The sequence below is a fragment of the Oncorhynchus mykiss genome, chromosome 17 (assembly GCF_013265735.2).
Source record: "Oncorhynchus mykiss isolate Arlee chromosome 17, USDA_OmykA_1.1, whole genome shotgun sequence".
In the NCBI taxonomy this organism is placed as follows: Eukaryota; Metazoa; Chordata; class Actinopteri; order Salmoniformes; family Salmonidae; genus Oncorhynchus; species Oncorhynchus mykiss.
In genome coordinates, this window is record NC_048581.1 from 58,611,292 (window position 1) to 58,633,699 (window position 22,408).

Here is a 22,408-nt window from a genome sequence, read left to right on the forward strand (position 1 = left end):
TGATCCAAGGTTTTTCCAGCCCTGGTTGCGCAATCGATATGGTGATACAATTTAGGGAGTCTTGTTTTCAGATTAGCCTTGTTAAAATCCCCAGCTACAATGAATGCAGCCTCCGGATATATGGATTCCAGTTTGCAAAGAGTCAAATAAAGTTCCTAATGATTGATTCTATACTTAGGTTGAAACGTTTCTTCGACCTGTAATATAACTTTTTGAAGTTTTTGTCCGAAGTAATGCTCGACCTGCACGAGCGTTTGGATTTGAATACCTAACGCGCTAACAAAGTAGCTACTTGGACATAAATAACGGACATTTTCGAACAAATCAAGCATTTATTGTGGAACTAGGATTCCTGGGAGTGCATTCTGATGAAGATCATCAAAGGTAAGGGAATATTTATCATGTATTTTCTGGTTTCTGTTGACTCCAACATGGCGGCTAATTTGATTATTTTTCTGAGCGCCGTCTCAGATTAGTGCATGGTTTGCTTTTTCCATAAAGTTTTTTTGAAATCTGACACAGCCGTTGCATTAAGGAGAGGTATATCTATAATTCCATGTGTATAACTTGTATTATCATCTACATTTATGATGAGTATTTCTGTTGAATCGATGTGGCTATGCATAATCACTGGATGTTTTTGGAACTAGTGAACGTAATGTGCCAATGTAAACTCAGATTGTTTTATATAAATATGAACTTTATCAAACAAAGCATACATGTATTGTGTAACATGAAGTCCTATGAGTGTCATCTGATGAAGATCATCAAAGGTTAGTGATTTGTATTTTTTGTGACTCCTATCTTTGGCTGGAAAAACGGCTGTGTTTATTCTGTGGCTTGGTGGTGACCTAACATAATTGTTTGTGGTGCTTTCGCTGTAAAGCATATTTGAAATCGGACACTGTGGTGGGATTAACAACAAGATTACCTTTAAAAAGGTATAAGATATTTGAGGAATTTTAATTATGAGAATTCTGTTGTTTTGAATTTGGCGCCCTGCACTTTCACTGGCTTTTGTCATATCGATCCCGTTAACGGGATCGCAGCCATAAGAAGTTTATAATGAGGCAGCATTGAATTGAGTACAGCCATATCTAACTGACAGGAAACAGTCCACCTATTTCAATGAGTTGTTTTCTTCCCCTCATGCTCCAAATGGTGGAATACCACAGGGCAGCTGCCTTGGGCCACTTCTTTACTTAATATATACCAACGACCTTCTTTACGCCTTGTCTAAAACTCAAGCTACTATATTTGCAGATGATACTACAATTTATACAAATGGACAATCGGTTCAACACATACAGCAAGCTCTATAAGTAGATCAGGGAAATATCAGGGAGTGGTTTTGTTGGAACAAACTTTTTTGAACACCAAGAAAACCAAGGTTATGTTGGTCTGTTCCACCAGGAAAAGGCCAACACAGCATTGTATACAATTAAGTATGGGTGAGTGCAAATTGAGTGGCAGAAGTAGCAGAAACCAAACTAGTAGGGGTGCAGCTAGACAACTGCTTATCATTATTGTCTCAAAAAACGACTCTATGTAAAAAATACAAAATATACAACTGCAAGCATGATCAGAAGGATAGTTAAATATTTACTGGGGAAGATTCTTAAGCAAATAACACAAGCATTAATTGAGAGTCAGGTGAACTACTGTGCTGTGTTCTGAGGAAATGCATCAGCAATCGAAATTAGGAGGTTGCAGATTGCACAGAACACATCAGCAAGGATTGTTTTAAGGTGGAGATACTGTTCTTCAGGTATAGTCATGCTCAATGCTCTTGGTTGGCCATCAATCAACAAGACAATTGAAAAAAAAAAACATGATTCTTTTATTTCACAGTCAAACTCCATTCACAACAGTATTCAGTTTGTAAGAGACAGACATTCAGTAAATACTAGGAATAGATTGTCCACAATCTATGTGTTATCCAGACAGAAAAGAGAAATAGGCAAAAGAGCATTTCAATTTATAGTAATAAAGAAATCAAATAATTTATCTGAGCAAACCAGAAACAGTTCAGTATATAAATTCAAACAATACTTTAGAACCATTGAAATATAACAAATTGGAAGGTTATGAGGTACTGGTCAATATGTCAGTGTATTATGTCTGTTTGTAACAGTGAAATGTGAAAATGTGATTGTATTATAAATTGTATTTTAATGTTTAAGGACTCTTGAAAAGATTAGTCCAAATGAGGACTAAAAGAGATCCTACTAAAATCAAATACATCATCTCTATCGCTCTACCTCATCTCTCGCTCTACCTCATCTCTCTCATCTCTCTAGCTCTCTACTACCTCCTCTCCATCTCTCTACCTCATCTCTATCTCCCTAGCTCATCTCTCAATTAAATTCCATTCAATTAAAGGGATTTATATGCATGGGAAACATACAGTACCAGTCAAAAGCTTGGACCCACCTACTCATTCCAGGGTTTTTCTTTATTTGTACTATTTTCTACATGCAATAACATGAAATAACACATATGGAATCATGTAGTAACAAAACAGGTGTAAAACAAATCAGAATACATTTTATGTTTGAGATTCTTCAAAGTAGCCACCCTTTGCCTTGATGACAGCTTTGCACATTCTTGGAATTTTCCCTTGAATGACTTTTGACCGGTACTGTATGTTTACATTGCCAAAGCAGGTGAAATAGATAATAAACAAAGGTGAAATTAGCAATAAAAAATGAACAGTAAACATTACACTCACAGACGTTCCAAAAGAATAGAGACATTGAAAATGTAATATTATGGCTATATACAGTGCTGTAATGATATGCAAATAGTGGGAGTACAAAATGGAAAATAAATAAACATAAATATTGGTTGTATTTACAATGGTGTTTGTTCTTCACTGGTTGCCCTTTTCTTGCGGCAACAGTTCACAAATATTGCTGCTCTGATTGCACACTGTGGTATTTAACCCAATAGATATGGGAGTTTATCAAAATTGTATTTGTTTTCAAATACTTTGTGTGTCTGTGTAATCTGAGGGAAATATGTGTCTCTAATATGGTCATACATTTGACAGAAGGTTAGGAAGTGCAGCTCAGTTTCCACTTCATTTTGTGGACAGGGAGCACATAACCTGTCTTCTCTTGAGAGCCAGGTCTGCTTACAACGGCCTCTCTCAATAGCAAGGCTAATCTCAATGATTCTGTGCATAGTCAAAGCTTTCTTTACTTTTGGGTCAGTCACAGTGGTCAGGTATTTTGCCACTATGTACTCTCTGTTTAGGGCCAAATAGCATTCTAGTTTGCTCAGATTTTTTTGTTAGTTCTTTCCAATGTGTCAAGTAATTATCTTTTTGTTTTCTCATGATTTGGTTGGGTCTAATTGTGTTGCTGTCCTGGGGCTCTGTGGGGTCTGTTTGTGTTTGTGAACAGAGCCCCAGGACCAGCTTGTTTAGGGGACTCTTCTCCAGATTAATCTCTCTGTAGGTGAGGACTTTGTTATGGAATGATTCCTTTTAGGTGGTTGTCGAATTTAACGGCTCTTTACTGGATTTTGATAATTAGCAGGTATCGGACTAATTTTGCTCTGCTGCATTGTTTGGTGTTTTTCTGTTTTGTGTTTTTCCCTCTCTCTACCTCATGTCTCTCTCTCTACCTCATCTCTCTCTTTCTCATCTCTCCCTAAATTCAATTCAAATGGCTTTATTGGCATGGGAAATATATGTTTACATTGTCAAACAGTAAGTAAACATGACACTCACAAAAGTTTCAAAAGAATAGAGACTCTCTCTCTCTATCTCTCTCTCTTTCTCCCTCCCTGGTTTGTGTTTTCAACTCTTTCAGATTCTCTCTCTCCCTCTTCATCTGGCTTGTGTTGCCTTTCTAATTCAATTCATTACATTCAGTTGATTTGCCCAGCCCTGGGGTTATTGACTACTTCAGCCCCATTAAAACCACGCTTTCCCCCACAAGCCTACTCAATTGCCGTGACTTTGGATACTTCATATGGTCAACTCCACCCCCCCCCCGCCCCCCCCCATCCATCCACCCCTCCCCTTCCTTCCCTCGTTCAGGAGGGATGAACTCTGGAAGAAACCCCCACTGGGGCTCCAAACTTCTCCGGCTCTTCTCCTCCCCTCCTTCCCTGGTTTCTGTTCCTTCCCTGGCTCACTTTTCTTCTGATCACTGTTTTTTGGATTCTCATTATCCATAATGATTTTCCCTTATTGTATAATTGCAAATTTGCTGTTATGTCAATATCTTCCCCATTATGTTAATGTACTGTTGCATTTTTTTCTCTCTTTTACTCTTTCTCTCTGCCTCTCTTCCTCTTTTTCGCTCTCTTTTCTCTCACTGTGGAAGTTTTAGGGTCAACTGAACAATAGTGAAACTTCCAAGAAAAAAGTCAATCTTTTCATAATGCTATGGCCTCTTTTTGCCCTTTTGTCTTTGCTTTGTTCATGTAAGCAAGTCTCCCACCAAACGTGTGCCTCTCTTAGTCTCAACATTTTTACCTGTCTTTCAACACGTCACACACACACACGCTCGTGCACACACACACACACACACACACACACACACACACACACACACACACACACACACACACACACACACACACACTTCTCTGTGACACACAGCAGGGAGCGTAGCTGCACAATCTCAGCCTTCTCTGTTCTCTCCACACCTTGGGACAATTACAGCCCCCCTTACCCCCTCAAATCCCCCTTCCTACAGCTTCCAGCCCCAGGACCGAGGAAAGAGAGACAGAAACGAAAGAGGGAATGCAGACAGGAAAAGGGCGGTCCATTCTTTCTTTCTCTCTCTCCAACTCTTTTTCTAACACATGCACTCACACTCACATGCACACACACGCACATACACACACATAGTGCACACACACATAGTACACACAAAGTCACATTCCAGCTCCTCACAGGGCATTTCAGAATCTGGTTCCTCAGCCATTCATCCTGTCATCATCTCTGAGAGAAACACACACAGGCCAGAACAATGGGCTCTCTCTGTCTTTCATAACAGCAGCACTAACAGTATGGGCACAAATCACAATGTGTTCATCAATAAAGCTGCAGTCACAATTATGGTCTCATTTAAGGAACTTTTGGCTGCATTTTGTGTGGTATTTGCCTGTGTTGGAATGTACAGCATTTGCTCATAAATCCAAACTTGTGTATCAGACTGTGGATCATTCTAAAAGAGAAAGCTTATAGTAATCTTGACATTGTAGTGATAAATAACACAGGCTGAGAATGATGAACACAGCCAGGAAGAGCTTTGGATCAGGAAGAGATCCATGAAGTCCTACATAAGTTTAGTGCCTATACATGACGAACACAAAATGCTATTATTATTTTTTACTATTATGATAATTAGGATTCTTGATTGTCGGGATTTTCTGTTTGTATGAGCCCTCGTGAAAGGCTTTGGCGCATCGGCCAGACAAGGCAAATTGGAGAGCCTACGCGCCGCCCTCCTCCTTGGACTGCAACCACCTAGTGAGCTCCATTGGACCACCTTGCTCTCAACACCACGCCTTTATTTATGCGGAGGAATTTCATTGGTTTATGTTTGTGTCCAACTCTTGTCAAAGGCTACTTAATCTTCATCTGTCATCATGTGGAGTCAGTCACCCACAGCCCCATCTGTGCATTTGTTTGGATTTTGTTCCTGACTCAAGTCTCTCTTCTAAACAACTACATTTTTAAAAAAAATGTAAAAAAAACAATTAGTGTTTCTTTCTGAAGGAATGGACTCATTCTCTGATTTATGTGTGTTTCGTCTTGTTGCGCACCCTGTTCTGATGAAGTTTGGGCCAGAATAAAAAGGTTTGAAACATTTTTCAACCAGAAGTGAATTAACTTCACCACATTGTGCTTAATTATCTTTCACCATAAACACATTCTATCTCCCTCTCTTGATCACTGTCACACACACACACACACACACACACACACACACACACACACACACACACACACACACACACACACACACACACACACACACACACACACACACACACACACACACACACACACACACACACACACACACACACACACAGGCCTCTCCGCTGGTTGAGAGCTGGGACCAGAAACAAAATTCCAACCGATGTTATATAAATAAATAATTAGACACAATGCCCTGTTTGTTCTGGGCCCCTTCAGTACCACAGCAACCTTTACTTTTAGGCCATTCTCGTTATTTTTTTTTCATCAAAATGTGGCATTAATTTTAATCGCTTTGTTTTCCATCTCATCTCTGACTGCTTCTGACCAGGCTGTCCAGGCAGACCTCCAAGAGCCGCCGGCTTATATGACAGCAGAACGTGTTTGTGTGTCTGCAGGGCCATAGATACATAATGAGGACACTGAATTGTTTCCAATACTCTTTTTTAAAAATGTTATAAGAACTCCATCAGGTCTCAACTTACGGCTGAGAGTTAGAATAGTAAAATACACAAGTTTTTTTTACTGCGACCTGGCCAAGATAAAGCAAATCAGCGGGACACAAACAACACAGAGTTACACATGGAATAAACAAAACATATGGTCAATAACACAATAGAAAAGTCTATATACAGTGTGTGCAAATTAAGTAAGATTATGGACGTAAGGCAATAAATAGGCCATAGTGGCAAAATAATTACAATTTAGCAATTAAAAACTGGAGTGATAGATGTGCAGAAGATGAATGTGCAAGTAGAGATACTGGGGTGCAAAGGAGCAAAACAATAAATAACAATATGGGAATGAGGTAGTTGGATGGGCTATTTACAGATGGGCTATGTACAGGTGCAATGATCAGTAAGCTACTCTGACAGCTGATGCTTAAAGTTAGTGAGGGAGATAAGTCTCCAGCTTCAGTTATTTTTGCAATTCGTTCCAGTCATTGGCAGCAGAGAACTGGAAGGAAAGGCGGCCAAAGTAGGAGTTGGCTTTGGGGGTGTCCAGTGAAATATACCTGCTGGAGCGCATTCTACAGGTGCATGCTGGCTTTGTTGCGAAATAGGAAGATGCTGGAGATGCTTAATGCGAGTCTGGAAGGAGAGTTTACAGTATAACCAGACACCTATGTATTTGTAGTTGTCAACATATTCTAGGTCAGAACCGTCCAGAGTAGTGATGCTGGACGGGCTGGCAGGTGCGGGCAGCGATCTGTTGAAGAGCATGCATTTAGTTTTACTTGCATTTAAGAGCAGTTGGAGGCCACGGAAGGAGAGTTGTATGGCATTGAAGTTCATCTGGAGGTTTGTTAACACTGTGTCCAAAGAAGGGCCAGAAGTATACAGAATGGTGTCATCTGCGTAGAGGTCGATCAGAGATTCACCAGCAGCAAGAGCGACATCATTGATGTATACAGAGAAGAGAGTCGGCCCGAGAATTGAACCCTGTGGCACCCCCATAGAGACGGCCAGAGGTCCGGACAACAGGCCCTCTGATTTGACACACTGAACTCTGTCTGAGAAGTAGTTGGTGAACCAGGCGAGGCAGTCATTTGAGAAACCACGGCTGTTGAGTCTGCCGATAAGGATGCGGTGATTGACAGAGTCGAAAGCCTTGGCCAGTTCGACGAATGTGGCTGCACAGTATTGTCTTTTATCGATGGCGGTTATGATATCGTTTAGCGTGGCTGAGGTGCACCCATGATCAGCTCGGAAACCAGATTGCATAGCGGAGAAGGTACGGTGGGATTCAAAATGGTCTGTGATCTGTTTGTTCACTTGGCTTTAGAAGACCTTAGAAAGGCAGGATAGGATAGATATAGGTCAGTAACAGTTTGGGTCTAGAGTGTCTCCCCATTTGAAGAGGGGGATGACCGCGGCAGCTTTCCAATCTTTGGGGATCTCAGACGATACAAAAGAGAGGTTGAACAGGCTAGTAATAGGTGTTGCAACAATTGCAGTGGATAGTTTTAGAAAGAGAGGGTCCAGATTGTCTATCCCAGCTGATTTGTAGGGGTCCAGATTTTGCAAGTCTTTCAGAACATCAGCTATATGGAATTGGGTGAAGGAGAAATTGGGGAGGCTTGGGGAAGTTGCTGTGGGGGGTGTAGAGCTGTTGACCGAGGTAGGGGTAGCCAGGTAGAAAGCATGGCCGTAGAAAAATGCTTATTGAAATTCTCGATTATCGTAGGTTTTTCGGTGGTGACAGTGTTTCCCAGCCTCAGTGCAGTGGGCAGCTGGGAGGAGGTGCTCTTATTCTCCATGGACTTTACAGTGTCCCATAATATTTTGGAGTTTGTCTCTCCCTTTATCAATTCAATTCAGTTCAAGGGCTTTATAGGCATGGCAAACATATGTTAACATTGCCAAAGCAAGTGAAGTAGATATCTCTATCTCTCTCTATCTCTATCTATCTCTCTCTCCCTCTATCTCCCCCTCCTTTCTCTCTCTCTGTTTTTCTCTCCCTCTATCTCTCTCTCCCTCTCCCTCCCTCCCTCCCTCTCTCTGAGGGGCAGGGCTAAGATGTTATCAGTTATTAAGTGGTGCTAATGGACTCCCTGCCGTTTGGTCTGAAGACTCCAGATAATAGCAGAGATCAACAGATAACAGCCACTGTGACCAGATGAGCTGATTATCTCCCTGGTAGATCAGGACACACACGCAGAGGCACACACACACACAGCAATACCACAAAGTTTCCCTACTAACTCAATCCGGCAGCTACAGTGAGCTACAGAAGTATTAGGACAGTGTGATTATCTCCCTGGTAGATCAGGACACACACGCAGAGGCACACACACACACAGCAATACCACAAAGTTCCCCTACTAACTCAATCCGGCAGCTACAGTGAGCTACAGAAGTATTAGGACAGTGACACACTGTTGGTTGTGTTGGCACTCTACTCCAGGACTTTTCATTTGAAATGATACAATGACTATGAGATTAAATTACTGACTGTCAGTTTGAACCGTTTAGAAATGACAGCACCTTTTGTATATAGTCCGCACATTTTACAGGACCAAACGTATTGGGACAAAGCCAAAAGAACAACAAAACATTTGTCACTGTCCCAGTACTTTTGGAACTCACTGTATCTCTCTCACTGACACTGTGCTCAACAGGTATTTCTAATCTTGATGCCAGCATAGCAGATACTGCGTCAACTTGTCTGTGTGTGCGCGCGCATTTGTGGTGTGTGTGTGTGTGTGCGTGTGTGTGTGTGTGTGCGTGCGTGCGTGCATGTGCGCTCACGACCCGGGTGCATACTCCCATCGTTTAGTGTCTTTGTGTGTGTTTGTCAGAGTGCGTCCGTGTGTGTGTGTGCTCGTCTGCCAGTGAGTGTGTGTTCTCCAGGCAGGATGTGTTGTCAGATTCCTCCCCATCCTTGGCTCAGCCAGGGGGTTTAATGGGGAGTCCTCTCTACTGCTCTCTGCCTCTTCCTCAAATCCCTATGGGATTGATTGAGCAGAGGGAGAGAGGGACGGAAGGAGGGAGGGACTGACATGTGAAAGCCTGGCAAGGAGAACAGACAAGTTTGGACATGGAGGACAGGGAAAGCAGAGGGGGAGTCATGAGTGTTTTGTTTTACAAGTCTTTTACAGTTTTTATGACCACTACACTGAATTGGAGGGCTGGCTACTTACTGTAAGTCATTTTGGATCAAAGTGTATGCTCATTGTTGAGATCATTGTTAGCATGAATGTTCAATTGTTATACTGTATTGGCAGATTTTCCTGACCATCCAACCTGACCAAGAAAAACCCTAGGCACTATTCAATTTTTTTTATTAACTTATCTCAATAGTTTCAAGTTCTACTAGTTAGTATTTAAGTAGTGTCAATAATGATGATTGTGGAACAAACTCAAAATACTCAATAAGCTTTCAACTCAAACCGTTCAAGGCCATTTGTTTCCTCAAACCATTTGGGTTAGCAGTCCACTGCAACTTACGATCAAACTAACTTTGTCCAATGAAATGTACTAGTGTCAATTTTTCTTTGTTCTCTCCAGCATCCATCTGTCATTGATCTGTTCCTCTCCAGGCTTCATTCCTGCAGTATTGACATCTATGTGTTTCATGTGGTTATAGTCAGAGCCAGGGCACTAATAACAGAGCAAATTGCTCATACTCACATTACTCTCAGTCTCTACATGTCTGCTGGAGAGGAATAGGGGCAAGGAAATTACTGTACTGTGTATTTTTGACCTTTATTTAACTAGGCAAGTCAGTTAAGAACAAATTCTTATTTTCAATGATGGCCTAGTGGGTTAACTGCTTGTTCAGGGGCAGAACGACAGATTTGTACCTTGTCAGCTCGGGGATTTGAACTTGCAACATTCCGGTTACAAGTCCAATGCTCTAGCCACTAGGCTACCCTGGGACTGCTGGACGTGTGTGTGTGTGCATGTGTGTGTGTGTGCATGTGTGTGTGTGTGCATGTGTGTGTGTGTGCATGCGTGTGTGTGGGTGCGTGCGTGCGTGCGTGCGTGTGTATGTGTGTGTGTGTGTGTCAGACTTCAGTCTCCTTTCAACATGCTTAAAAGAGATAGTAGTATTTCAAATTATTTCCCACATGCTTTCTCCCTCACTCATCCCTCTACTTGTTCAACACACTATCACAGCTTATTGTGAAATAGACACATATTACATAATTAGACATTTGTGAGAGGCACAAAAAGGTTAATCACAACGCATCTTGTGTGTATTACATGATTTTCTGTCTTCGTAACGCATTCATGTACATTTAGTGTCTATTTCACGATAATCTGTGATACTGGGTTGACTTTTCTCTCTCTCTCTCTCTCTCTCTCTCTCTCTCTCTCTCTCTCTCTCTCTCCCAATTTAAGGGGCTCTATTGGCATTGGAAACATATGTTTATATTGCCAAAGCAAGTGAAATAGATAATAAACAAAAGTTAAAGAAACAATAGAAAATTTAGAGTAAACGTTACACTCAAAAGTTCCAAAAGAATAAAGACATTTAAAATGTCATATTATGTCTATATACAGTGTTGTAATGATGTGCAAATAGTTAAAGTACAAAAGGGAAAATAAATTACCATAAATATATGTTGCATTTACAACGGTCTTTGTTCTTCACTGGTTGCCCTTTTTTGTGGCAACAGGTCACACATCTTGCTGCTGTGATGGCACACTGTGACATTTCACCCAGTAGATATGGGAATTAATCAATGTTTGATTTGTTTTCAAATTCTTTGTGGATCTGTGTAATCTGAGGGACATATGTCTCTCTAATATGGTCATACATACTGTATGTCAGGAGGTTAGGAAGTGCAGCTCAGTTTCCACTTCATTTTGTGGGCAGTGAGCACATAGTCTGTCTTCTCTTGAGAACCAAGTCTGCCTTTGGCGGCCTCTCTCAATAGCAAGGCTTTGCTGAGTCTATACAAAGTCAAAAATGTCCTTATTTTTGGGTCAGTCACAGTGGTCAGGTATTCTGCCACTGTGTACTCTCTGTTTAGGGCCATATAGCATTCTAGTTTGCTAATTTCTTGTGCATTGTGTCAAGTAATTATCTTTTTGTTTTCTCATGATTTGGTTGGTTTGTCCTGGGGCTCTGTGGGGTCTGTTTGTGTTTGTGAACAGAGCCCCAGAACCAGCTTGCTTAGGGGGATCTTTTCCAGGTTAATTTCTCTGTATGTGATGGCTTTGTTATGTATGGTTTGGGAATTGTTTCCTTTTAGGTAGTTGTTGAATTTAACAGCTCTTTTCTGGATTTTGATCATTAGCGGGTATCAGTGCAGCAGACGGCTCTAGTGCCCTTGCCAATTTGTGATATTTGTTGAAGAGGGTGGGGCTTAAGCTGCATCACTGTCTCACCCCCCCCCCCCGGCCCTGTGGAAAGAAATGTGTGTTTTTTTTGCCAATTTTAACCACACACTTGTAGTTTGTGTACATGGATTTTATAATGTTGTATGTTTTTCCCCCAACACCACTTTTCATCAATTTGTACAGCAGACCCTCAAATTGAGTCAAAACATTTTTTTTAAAGGATGAGAAGACTTGCCTTTGTTTTGGTTTGTTTGTCAATTAGGGTGTGCAGGGTGAATAGGTGTTCTGTCATACAGTCATTTGGTAAAAAGCCAATTTGACATTTGCTGAGTACATTTTCTTTGGGTTGATCAGTCCTCGGTTCCAAATACTAGGGAAGATGTCAGAGCTGAGGATGATGTTAAAGAGTTTAAGTACAGTGGGGCAAAAGAGTATTTAGTCAGCCACCAATTGTGCAAGTTCTCCCACTTAAAAATATGAGAGAGGCCTGTAATTTTCATCATAGGTACACTTCAACTATGACAGAAAAATGAGGGGAAAAAATCAAGAAAATCACATTGTAGGATTTTTAATGAATTTATTTGCAAATTATGGTGGAAAATATATATTTTTTTCTGGCTCTCACAGACCTGTAACTTCTTCTTTAAGAGGCTCCTCTGTCCTCTACTCGTTACCTGTATTAATGGCACCTGTTTGAACTTGTTATCAGTACAAAAGACACCTGTCCACAACCTCAAACAGTCACACTCCAAACTCCACTATGGCCAAGACCAAAGATCTGTCAAAGGACACCAGAAACAAAATTGTAGACCTGCACCAGGCTGTGAAGACTGAATCTGCAATAGGTAAGCAGCTTGGTTTGAAGAAATCAACTGTGGGAGCAATTATTAGGAAATGGAAGACATACAAGACCACTGATAATCTCCCTCGATCTGGGGCTCCACACAAGATCTCACCCTGTGGGGTCAAAATGATCACAAGAACGGTGAGCAAAAATCCCAGAACCACACGGGGGGACCTAATGAATGACCTGCAGAGAGCTGGGACCAAAGTAACAAAGCCTACCATCAGTAACACACTACGCCGCCAGGGACTCAAATCCTGAAGTTCCAGACGTGTCCCCCTGCTTAAGCCAGTACATGTCCAGGCCCGTCTGAAGTTTGCTAGAGAGCATTTGAATGATCCAGAAGAAGATTGGGAGAATGTCATATGGTCAGATGAAACCAAAATATAACTTTTTGGTAAAACTTAAATCGTCGTGTTTGGAGGACAAAGAATGCTGAGTTTTATCCAAAGAACACCATACCTACTGTGAAGCATGGGGGTGGAAACATCATGCTTTGGGGCTGTTTTTCTGCAAAGGGACCAGGACGACTGATCCGTGTAAAGGAAAGAATGAATGGGGCCATGCATCATGAGATTTTGAGTGAAAACCTCCTTCCATCAGCAAGGGCATTGAAGATGAAACGTGGCTGGGTCTTTCAGCATGACAATGATCCCAAACACACCGCCCGGGCAACGAAGGAGTGGCTTCGTAAGAAGCATTTCAAGGTCCTGGAGTGGCCTAGCCAGTCTCCAGATCTCAACCCCATAGAAAATCTTTGGAGGGAGTTGAAAGTCCGTATTGCCCAGCAACAGCCCCAAAACATCACTGCTCTAGAGGAGATCTGCATGGAGGAATGGGCCAAAATACCAGCAACAGTGTGTGAAAACCTTGTGAAGACTTACAGAAAACGTTTGAACTCTGTCATTGCCAACAAAGGGTATATAACAAAGTATTGAGATAAACTTTTGTTATTGACCAAATACTTATTTTCCACCATAATTTGCAAATAAATTCATAAAAAATCCTACAATGTGATTTTCTGGATGTTTTTTTCTAATTTTGTCTGTCATAGTTGAAGTGTACCTATGATGAAAATTACAGGCCTCTCTCATCTTTTTAAGTGGGAGAACTTGCACAATTGGTGGCTGACTAAATACTTTTTTGCCCCACTGTAGATATGGGAGTACTCTCTTTCTTTCTCTCTCTTTCTCTCTCTCTCTCTCTGGACAACAGCACCCCCTTTGAACTTGTGTGGAAACTCTGACAGCCCCACTGGCTCACCCATTCAAAAACAAGAAACTGTTTCAAACCTCTCCCCCCTCTCTCTCTCTAATCCCTCTCTTTTCATGTTGTTTTTTATATGTTATAATTTGATTCACCTCTGTAAAGCCAGCTCATAAAGGGACACTTGTTCTTCCTGCTGCCTTCAGACTAGAGAGAGGCCAGGCTGGCCCCGGCCCTGTACCCTGCCAACCCACTGCCTGTAGCCCCCCAACCCCCCTCCCCTGCGGGCCGGCCTACCGGCCTGCCTGCTTTACCACATGGAAAAACCCTGCTTTCCTGGAAGGGATGTTTTTTGCTCTCTCTCTCTCTCTCTCTCTTGTTTTCTTTCTCTCTCTCGCTTTCTCTCTCTCTCTCTTGCTCTCTCTCTCCATCCCAATCCATCCCAAGAGTTGTGACTGAGTAAGATATAGCAAAAGGGTGCCTTTTTGAGTATGTTATTGTGTGTGTGTATACATTATGTATTGAATATGGAGAATATGATTAACAGTACTTACACAATGCAGCCATCTCTTTCGGTAGGTCTGCCCCAAATCGTCCAAACAGGCTGCTATTGGCCAGCAGGTCGAAGGGGGAGTGACTCCTCATGGAGTTGAAGGCAAAGGGGTAGACAGCAGGTGAAAAGCCAGTCATGTGACCCACCTGCCGTTCCCTATTAGTTGCCATGGCGTTGAGAGAATAATTCCGGTCCAGGATAGCTCCGGTCCACTGTCCCGCTCAGGCAGTGGTCTTCTTGGGGTTGGTCCTGCGGGCCTGGAGAGTACAGGGCTGAGGAAGTATGATGAGCTGAGGTGGGACCCACAGACGAGACACCAAGCCTGGGCAACACTGCCTCAGATCTACGCTCTCTGGAGGGAAAGAAGAGAGAATAGGAGGTTAGTTACAATGCCTGTCAGTTTAAAGTAGGCTACACAGCCTCAATCCAAATGCATCAATATATGATCCAATGAGAAGTCTGTTACAAACATAAGATCATTCATGGAGAAACTGTAGCAGACTCAAAAAATGGTAAGAAGAAAAGTGAATGATGAGGAATAATGGGAATATGGGATATGATGAAGACAGCAGTGGGCAGAGAATGAGAGACAGCGACAGTTCTAGGGAAAATAAGTACAAAGTAGGACTGAGAGGATGAGACAGAGCAGAGAAAGGCTTCCAAACAGTGCAATGCCATCTGATTTAAATCAGCCCAACTCCACTATAAAGAGTCTCTGTGTTTTCTCTGCCAGCCTGAAACTGTGGCTGCTCTGCCCAGGGTACTGTGCCCAACACACTTAATCCATTACAACACGGGTTAAGTGTGCCCCCCCCCCCCCCCCCCCCATCTTCTGGGTCAGATACACAGAAAGCAGCAGAAGATGTACCTTGTCAGATCAAATTATTTCCTCTATCTATCATTGTAACTCTCCCTTTCTCCCTCCCTCCGTATCTCCGCCTGGTGTACCATCCCACCCCCCACAGAGTGATGTGATGAGTGGATGGGGTCACATTCTCGCCGGTAGATCTGTGGTTAACACACAGGAGCCAAAGAATGCAGTGTTGTTTTGGGCATGCTGCAGCTTATGAATCATAGTGTGAGAGAGAGAGAGTTAGAGAGAGAGAGAGAGAGAGAGAGAGAGAGAGGAGAGAGAGAGGAGGAGGAGGAGGTGGGAGAGGGAGAGGGAGAGGGATGGAGAGAGAGGGAGAGAGGGGGAGAGAGAGAGAGAGAGAGAGAGAGGAGGGGAGAGGGAGAGGGAGAGAGAGGAGGGGAGAGGGGGAGTGAGAAGGTGGGTGGGAAGGAGAGAGATAGAAAGAGAGAGAAAGAGGGGGAGAGGGAGAATGAGAGAGGAGAGAGGAGCAGAGGGAGGGAATGGTGAGGAACTCACAGTACCGTCTCAAAACAGGGAAGAACATGTCCATGGATTAACATGTACAGTGGAAAAACACACTCACACACACACTCACTCTGCAGTGACCTGTTCCACGCACTGGGAGGCACTGCAGGGGCAGTAGGGTGGCATACTGAGCAAGAGCGCAAACATGCACACATACACAAATGTACACAAAGAGGCCATAACACACACAACCCCTGAAAACGGACCCATCAGCGCAAACACATACTTGTATTCTTTTCTTCCTCCTTCCCCCTGTCTGTCTGTCTGTCTGTCTGTCTGTCTGTCTGTCTGTCTGTCTGTCTGTCTGTCTGTCTGTCTGTCTCTCTCCCATGTTCACAGAGCTAGCTAATTACAGCCTACTGCAGCGGGGCACCGCTAATTTAGAGTTCCATTCCAGTAAACTGTTCCACATGTGGGGCCAGGCCGGCTGGCCAACCCAGCCACGTTACAGAAAGGACACACACACCACTCACGCATGTGTGCTTCCCTATACCATATACCATATACAATACATAGGACCCTGCGTTTTTCCTGTTCAGGTCACACTGTACCCCCCTACACTATACACATAGGATTAACCCTTCTACCCAAGACATTCGATCCACTAAATCAACCCAGTGGATACTCTACGCCCCCTATCAATACCCTGACCCATCTATCATCACAACTGTCATAGATACCCTCTCTCTTTCTCCTCTCCATCTCCTCTTCCTGTTTCTATCCCCTCCCCTGCTCTAACCACCTCATCCTCCATCCCTAAACCTCCCTCGCAACCGTTTCCAATCAGTCCACGAAATACATCCCTCTGCCAGGATTTGAATCTGCTTCTCATTGTTCTATTTGTTCCATCAGGTCTGCTGTTAGGCCGAGCTCTGACCCGGAGGTTTACGGGATGTTATGGTTGTGTTGTTTTGTTTGCTTTTTTTTGTCTTGTTGTGTTCTGTTCTGAATAACCATGCCTTGTAGCTCATTACTCATTGTTCCTCAACCACACACATGTATGCATGTACACGCAAACAAAAGCATGAACTATCTCACAATTGTTTTCAAAGCCATAAATTCTCTTATTGACATATTTTTTTTAAAAGTTTGGATCTTCGGGGGTTTCAGCACTTCTCTGTGAGGGCCAATTTCTCCTCCAAATATTTTCACCGAGAGAGAAAAAAGGCTTTTGTGCGCCAGAGACAAAGAATCTCTTATAGTAAGAAGTATGGGCAACTAAATAAATCATTGAGTAGGTGGGATTGTATGAGTGATGTAGACGGGTGTCCAATATACACATGAAAGTAAGTGGTGCAAAGACATCCCTTCAGACACACATACTCACTCCCGCACAGATACACAATCATTGACTTTATTAAGCACCCTTATGGGGAAGTGTTTGGTGGGAACCAGGGTCAGTCGGAAGCTCCATTGCTATCTCAAATTGACCCTGAAGAGGTGAAGTATGGAGGAGAGATGAAGTTATTACGGGATCTGTTGGGAGGAACCACACCACAGACAGCCCTGGTGTTGCTTCACTTGCAATGGGCTCCCTTACTGATCACAACACAAGACCCAAGTCTCTCTAGTACTATGAAAGAAAGAGAAAAAGAAGGAAAGAAAGAAAGAAAAGCAGGGAAGGAAAAAAGAAAGTGGTGAAAGATGATAGAACACAGAGGGAAAGAGAGAGAGAGAGTAAGAGAGAGAAGAAAGAAAGAGTTTGTTTCAGGCATCTGGAAGGCACGGAGCCTTTCCTCCATTCGTAAGAGGTGAGTAGCGCTTCATGAATTACTCCCACATTGGGAGCTGGATTGAGATGAGAAAGAGGGGACTTTGGTGAAGAAAGAGGGAGGGAGCGAACTGGCTGATGAAAAACGTACATAAAAATAAAGAAACGGTTTATTTCCCCCAATAAACACACAAAATAATGAGCCTCCAACCCAGAGAACTGTTGCATTTTCTCTAATGAGTCACACCAGCCAGGGGAGCCTCTCTCTCTCTCTCCCTCCAGGGGTAACACACCTTGGGCAGGGCAACAAAAGCAGTGCTGTGCGTTTCTGGGCTTCCAGGCCTCAATGCTGCCTTTATGAGGCCGGGCTGGGTCGGTTCAGACTGGGCCGTCTGGCCCTGCTGAGACACACACACACGTACAAACACGGTGTGTGTGGAGGGGGCAAAGGGGTGTTGTCTCAGTGATCTCATCGCCCACCATCACCCTCAAGTCCATTACCCCAAGTCCCGACCTGACTCAACCTGCCACTCTTCACGCACACGCACACACACACACACACACACACACACACGCACACGCCCGAGGGGTGCACAGGTAACTGACGCCCACCGAATGCAGAGGAATTAAAAGCAGCTTTGGTGTGTGTGTGTCAGAGGTTTTCCATTCCAAAAAGACCTTTAACTGAAGGGCAGACCTCAACACACACCAAACAGAAAAACATTTCTTGCCTCTCTTCACACTGGTTCTCGTGAAAATGTTTATTTTACAGAAGTATTTGACATTGGTCGAACAGCTAGACATATAAAATGTATACATATATTTATACTGTATAGCATAGGCTTGATTTTGGGCTCCCGAATGGCGCAGCGGTCTAAGACACAGCAGTCTAAGGCACTTAATCTCAGTGCTAGAGGCATCACTACAGACACCCTGGTTCAAATCCAGGCTGTGTCACAACCAGCCGTGATTGGAAGTCCCATAGGGCGGTGCACAATTGGCCCAGTTTCATCCGGTGTAGGCCGTCATTGTAAATAAGAATTTGTTCTTAACTGACTTGTGTAGTTAAATAAAGTTTACAAATAGCCTACACCAGCCACTGCATATATAACTATGACCTTTGGATATTTTTCTAATCCTACTTCTAATTTTCTTTACAAATAAAACAAACAATAAAAGCCTGTCTGAAGTTAATCACAAGTAAAATCTGTCCTCCAGTGTTACCAACTGCACCTGCCTCTTGTTATTCAGGGACCATGTACAGTGTAAAATGTGTTTTTTCCAACTGAGTTAAACCCACACAACTGCTTGTTTGTGAGGCGAAGCGTACACTTCTCTGGGTGATTTTAAGTATCCAGCTTTCATGTGGCGAATGCAACCCACTGAGTAATATGGAGGCGTGGTTTAATATGCCTCTAACTACTGACTTAAACACACACACACACACACACACACACACACACACACACACACACACACACACACACACACACACACACACACACACACAGACACACACCAGGTCATTACTGAGGTGGGCATGCAGAGAGAGCTTTAATCAAACTCATAAAAACTGCACACTGTGACCCCAAGTCATTCTTTAATGACTTATTAAATCACCTCTCTGCTTGCCAGACATGTTTCACCGACTGGCTTAAGGTTTTAATCTCCATGTGTACAGTTGGATATTTTTACTGAAACAATACAAGTTAATTCACTTAATTCAGAGACGGACCATCACTGTGTGTAAGTGATGTAGATTTGAGGAGCATTCACAGCTATCTAAAGCAGTTTGTGTAAAACCTCATGCAGCTCAACTATTCAGCATTAAATCCATAAATGTTCTATAGAACAAGACGTTACGATCTAATATATTTTCCCAACATGGAATTAGAGCTGGCATTAGAACTGGTTAGAATTTGTTACCAGTTGTCAAAACTGCCAGGTTATGCAGCTACTACATACAGTTGACGCAGTAAGACTGAGGGATGGAGAATTTAAAATCGCAGCAGGAGAGAAACTGAAAAAGTCCCAAACTCCAATCCTCTCAAATCGACCCAAGCAGGATAAATGAGAAGTGTGTAAAATCATGCCGTCTTTAGTTAAAAACATGGGCTTATTTGTTAAGTGGAGTTAAAGTATGTAGTCAAAATACAAAAAAAAGTATATAACCTTGTATTTGTATGTGGGTGTGTGTGTTTTTCCCTCTCTCTGCAGAAGTGTTGTCTGCTGTGTCTGAATTAGCACAGGGTCAAACGGTCCGCATGGCAAGTTTCACATGGCACACACACACACACACACACACACACACACACACACGGCCAATCGCACAGACAGACATGCTGATAAACTTACACACACACACGCCTGCACACACCCGCATGCACACAGACACACAAAATATATTTGCCCACAAACAATACACAATTCAATTAAATGTTCTCTCTTTCCCAGACAAAATAAAAGGCCATAGTATATGAGCTATGTTGACATATAGCTGGCTCTCTAAAACACATGCTACCATCGGTCTCGTAAAAACCAAAATATTTTTACGATTGTGGTCTAGGCTTGCGAACAATAACTATAATTTATGAAAGCTATTATATTGTTGGCTTTGCTATTTTTTGTTGTTGTAACTATGCATATACATTTCCTTTATTAGCCAGATATTTAGATACTATTTATGACCAAGATGGTAAGTTAAAAAACGACAATGCCCTTTTTTACGACTGTTAACTTCTTTGACGCAAACTAGACTCTTGTGCTAACACAAACACTGTCGTGGGAACGAAATGTTTAACTTCATGTGAACATTTTACTTCCAATTGTGGAAACTTTCACCTCATAATCATTCGTTATGGTTGCTTTGTTTCTATGTAACCATTGAGTCTACATTCTCATTCACAGCTCCTGTCTCCTCTAGCCACAGCCATCTCATTGTATCTCTCCCTGTCAGGCGGACAGATGGTACAGAAACATGGGATTTGTTTAGGCAGCAGTAACTGCTTCTCACACGCCTCATAATAGCGCCTATGGAAATTGGAATATGTTTTATCCAACCAAGCCTATAATGTGTTTCTATACTGTCCTCTATACCTTCCACTGCAAACAATCATTTGAGCTGTGCTTTAGCCACATAATGTCAAAATAACATAAAAGTGGCTTTCAGTCTTTGTAATAACATCACTGTTACTGTTACAATCACTGTCGTAACCTTTACAATAACTTACTAACCATAAATAATGGTAGTTACAGATACGCCAGTGACTATAATACTGTTACTCTCTTAATGGCAGGCCTAATCATAATAGTGGCTGCAATAACAGCACTAATGACGGTAATGATGATAATAATGTTTAAATCAAACGCACAATGGTGCCGTTATGGGGAGCCCAACCCCTCCGGCTGACTCTGGGGTTGCCAGGTCGCGACTGAGGTCACCCCATGTCGCTCCAGGCTACAGATAGGGTTCAGGGGTCACTCTTAATCGAGGCATTTAGTAGGCCTTTTAGCTCTGTGCTCACGTGTCTGTGTCAGTCTGCCCTAGTGCTGGAGTTACCCTCTCTCTATCTCTTCTCTTTTGCTCTCTCTCTCTCTCTCTCTCTCTCTCTCTCTCTCTCTCTCTCTCGCTCTCTCTCTCGCTCTCTCTCTCTCTCTCTCTCTCTCTCTCTCTCTCTCTCTCTCTCTCTCTCTCTCTCTCTCTCGCTCTCTCTCTCGCTCTCTCTCTCGCTCTCTCTCTCTCTCGGGGGTCGATGGTTGCGTTCCGCCACAGAGGAAGGACTAGAGGTGACCTGCTGTGTTTAAAGGACTAGTGGATGTTGATCTGAAGGCATGCCTGAGGCTGTGATTAAAGTAACACACAGACAGAGGACAGCTTCACTGGTACACCAGGTGGCCAGATGATACAACCTGACCCAATGACAATGACCACTATTCAACAGACTTAAACACAGTGTTAAAGTACCAAACACGGTACCTTATGAGACAAAGATTTTGAACTAAACAGCAGTGCACCAATAAAAGTGAAGCATAAAGCTTTTTTTTTTTAAACATGAAGAAGAACAGTCCTACTTGGAGGAAAATGTTCATTTGGAAAGAGTTAAATGTGATGAGTAGCCACACACAAGAGAGTTGTTCTTAAACAATGCAGAACAGACGAGCAGTTGAATAGCCTGTATCAGAAGTGAACAGGCGCTCCAACTCAACACTTAAAGCAGAACCACACTCCTGCATGGTTTCCATTAAGAGTCCTTTATGTAACACCAAAGAAAATAAGTCATCGTTACCGAACAAAAATATGTTTGTTTCGTCCAGGCTGGAAAACAAGAAAATACCATTCTGGAAATATATCATTTAATGAAATTGCCATTGATATTCATAGAGAAAAACTGAAAGGTCGACAAAAGAGCAACATCTCTCTCTCGCTGTACTCTGTACACCATTGTGACTATACTGGCACACAAGAGGAAACGAGAAGAACAGGCATTTACATTTTGAGCAAGTAAAGCTCAACTATTGCTGGTACCTATTGTCCCCTCAAATGAAAATAAAATCAATGGCTTTGGTGCAATTTACACAAGTACGTGGTATGTTTTCACAACTCTAAGCACAAAAAATGGCTCATGTTTCAAAACTCCAAGCACATTTTGAATTGATTGTGTACAACAAACACATTCACAAAGTGACTTGTTCACTGCACCAAATCAATTACAATTTGAATACACATTCAAAATGCAATATGAATAGTACTTTTGATATGATTTTCTTGTAATTTGTTAACAATACAATTAACTATCACTTAATCAAACTGCTCAAAACTGATAACTACTGAACTAAAATGATGTAGTGCCGACCTTGTTTTAAATTGCTTTTGTTTTATTTTCACAAGTATGTGGAGCTTTTCACAACTCTTAACTCTCGCAATGATACACTTAAAGTCCTACAATACTCTAAATAGATCATCAAAAAGGCAGATGTTTC

The 22,408-nt window shown here is 42.4% G+C and overlaps 1 protein-coding gene across 2 annotated transcripts in view; it reads right to left on the reverse strand.

Annotated features, from left to right (window-relative positions):
• LOC110494234 (retinoic acid receptor gamma-A) overlaps window positions 1-22,408 on the reverse strand; it is a 66,801-nt gene that overhangs the window by 35,849 nt on the left and 8,544 nt on the right. For both annotated transcript variants that reach the window (XM_036950319.1, XM_021569142.2), the window contains exon 2: window positions 14,341-14,691. In XM_036950319.1, the coding sequence (XP_036806214.1) occupies window positions 14,341-14,509 (169 nt within the window). In that variant the 5' untranslated portion in view covers window positions 14,510-14,691. The remainder of the gene's footprint in view (window positions 1-14,340; window positions 14,692-22,408) is intronic.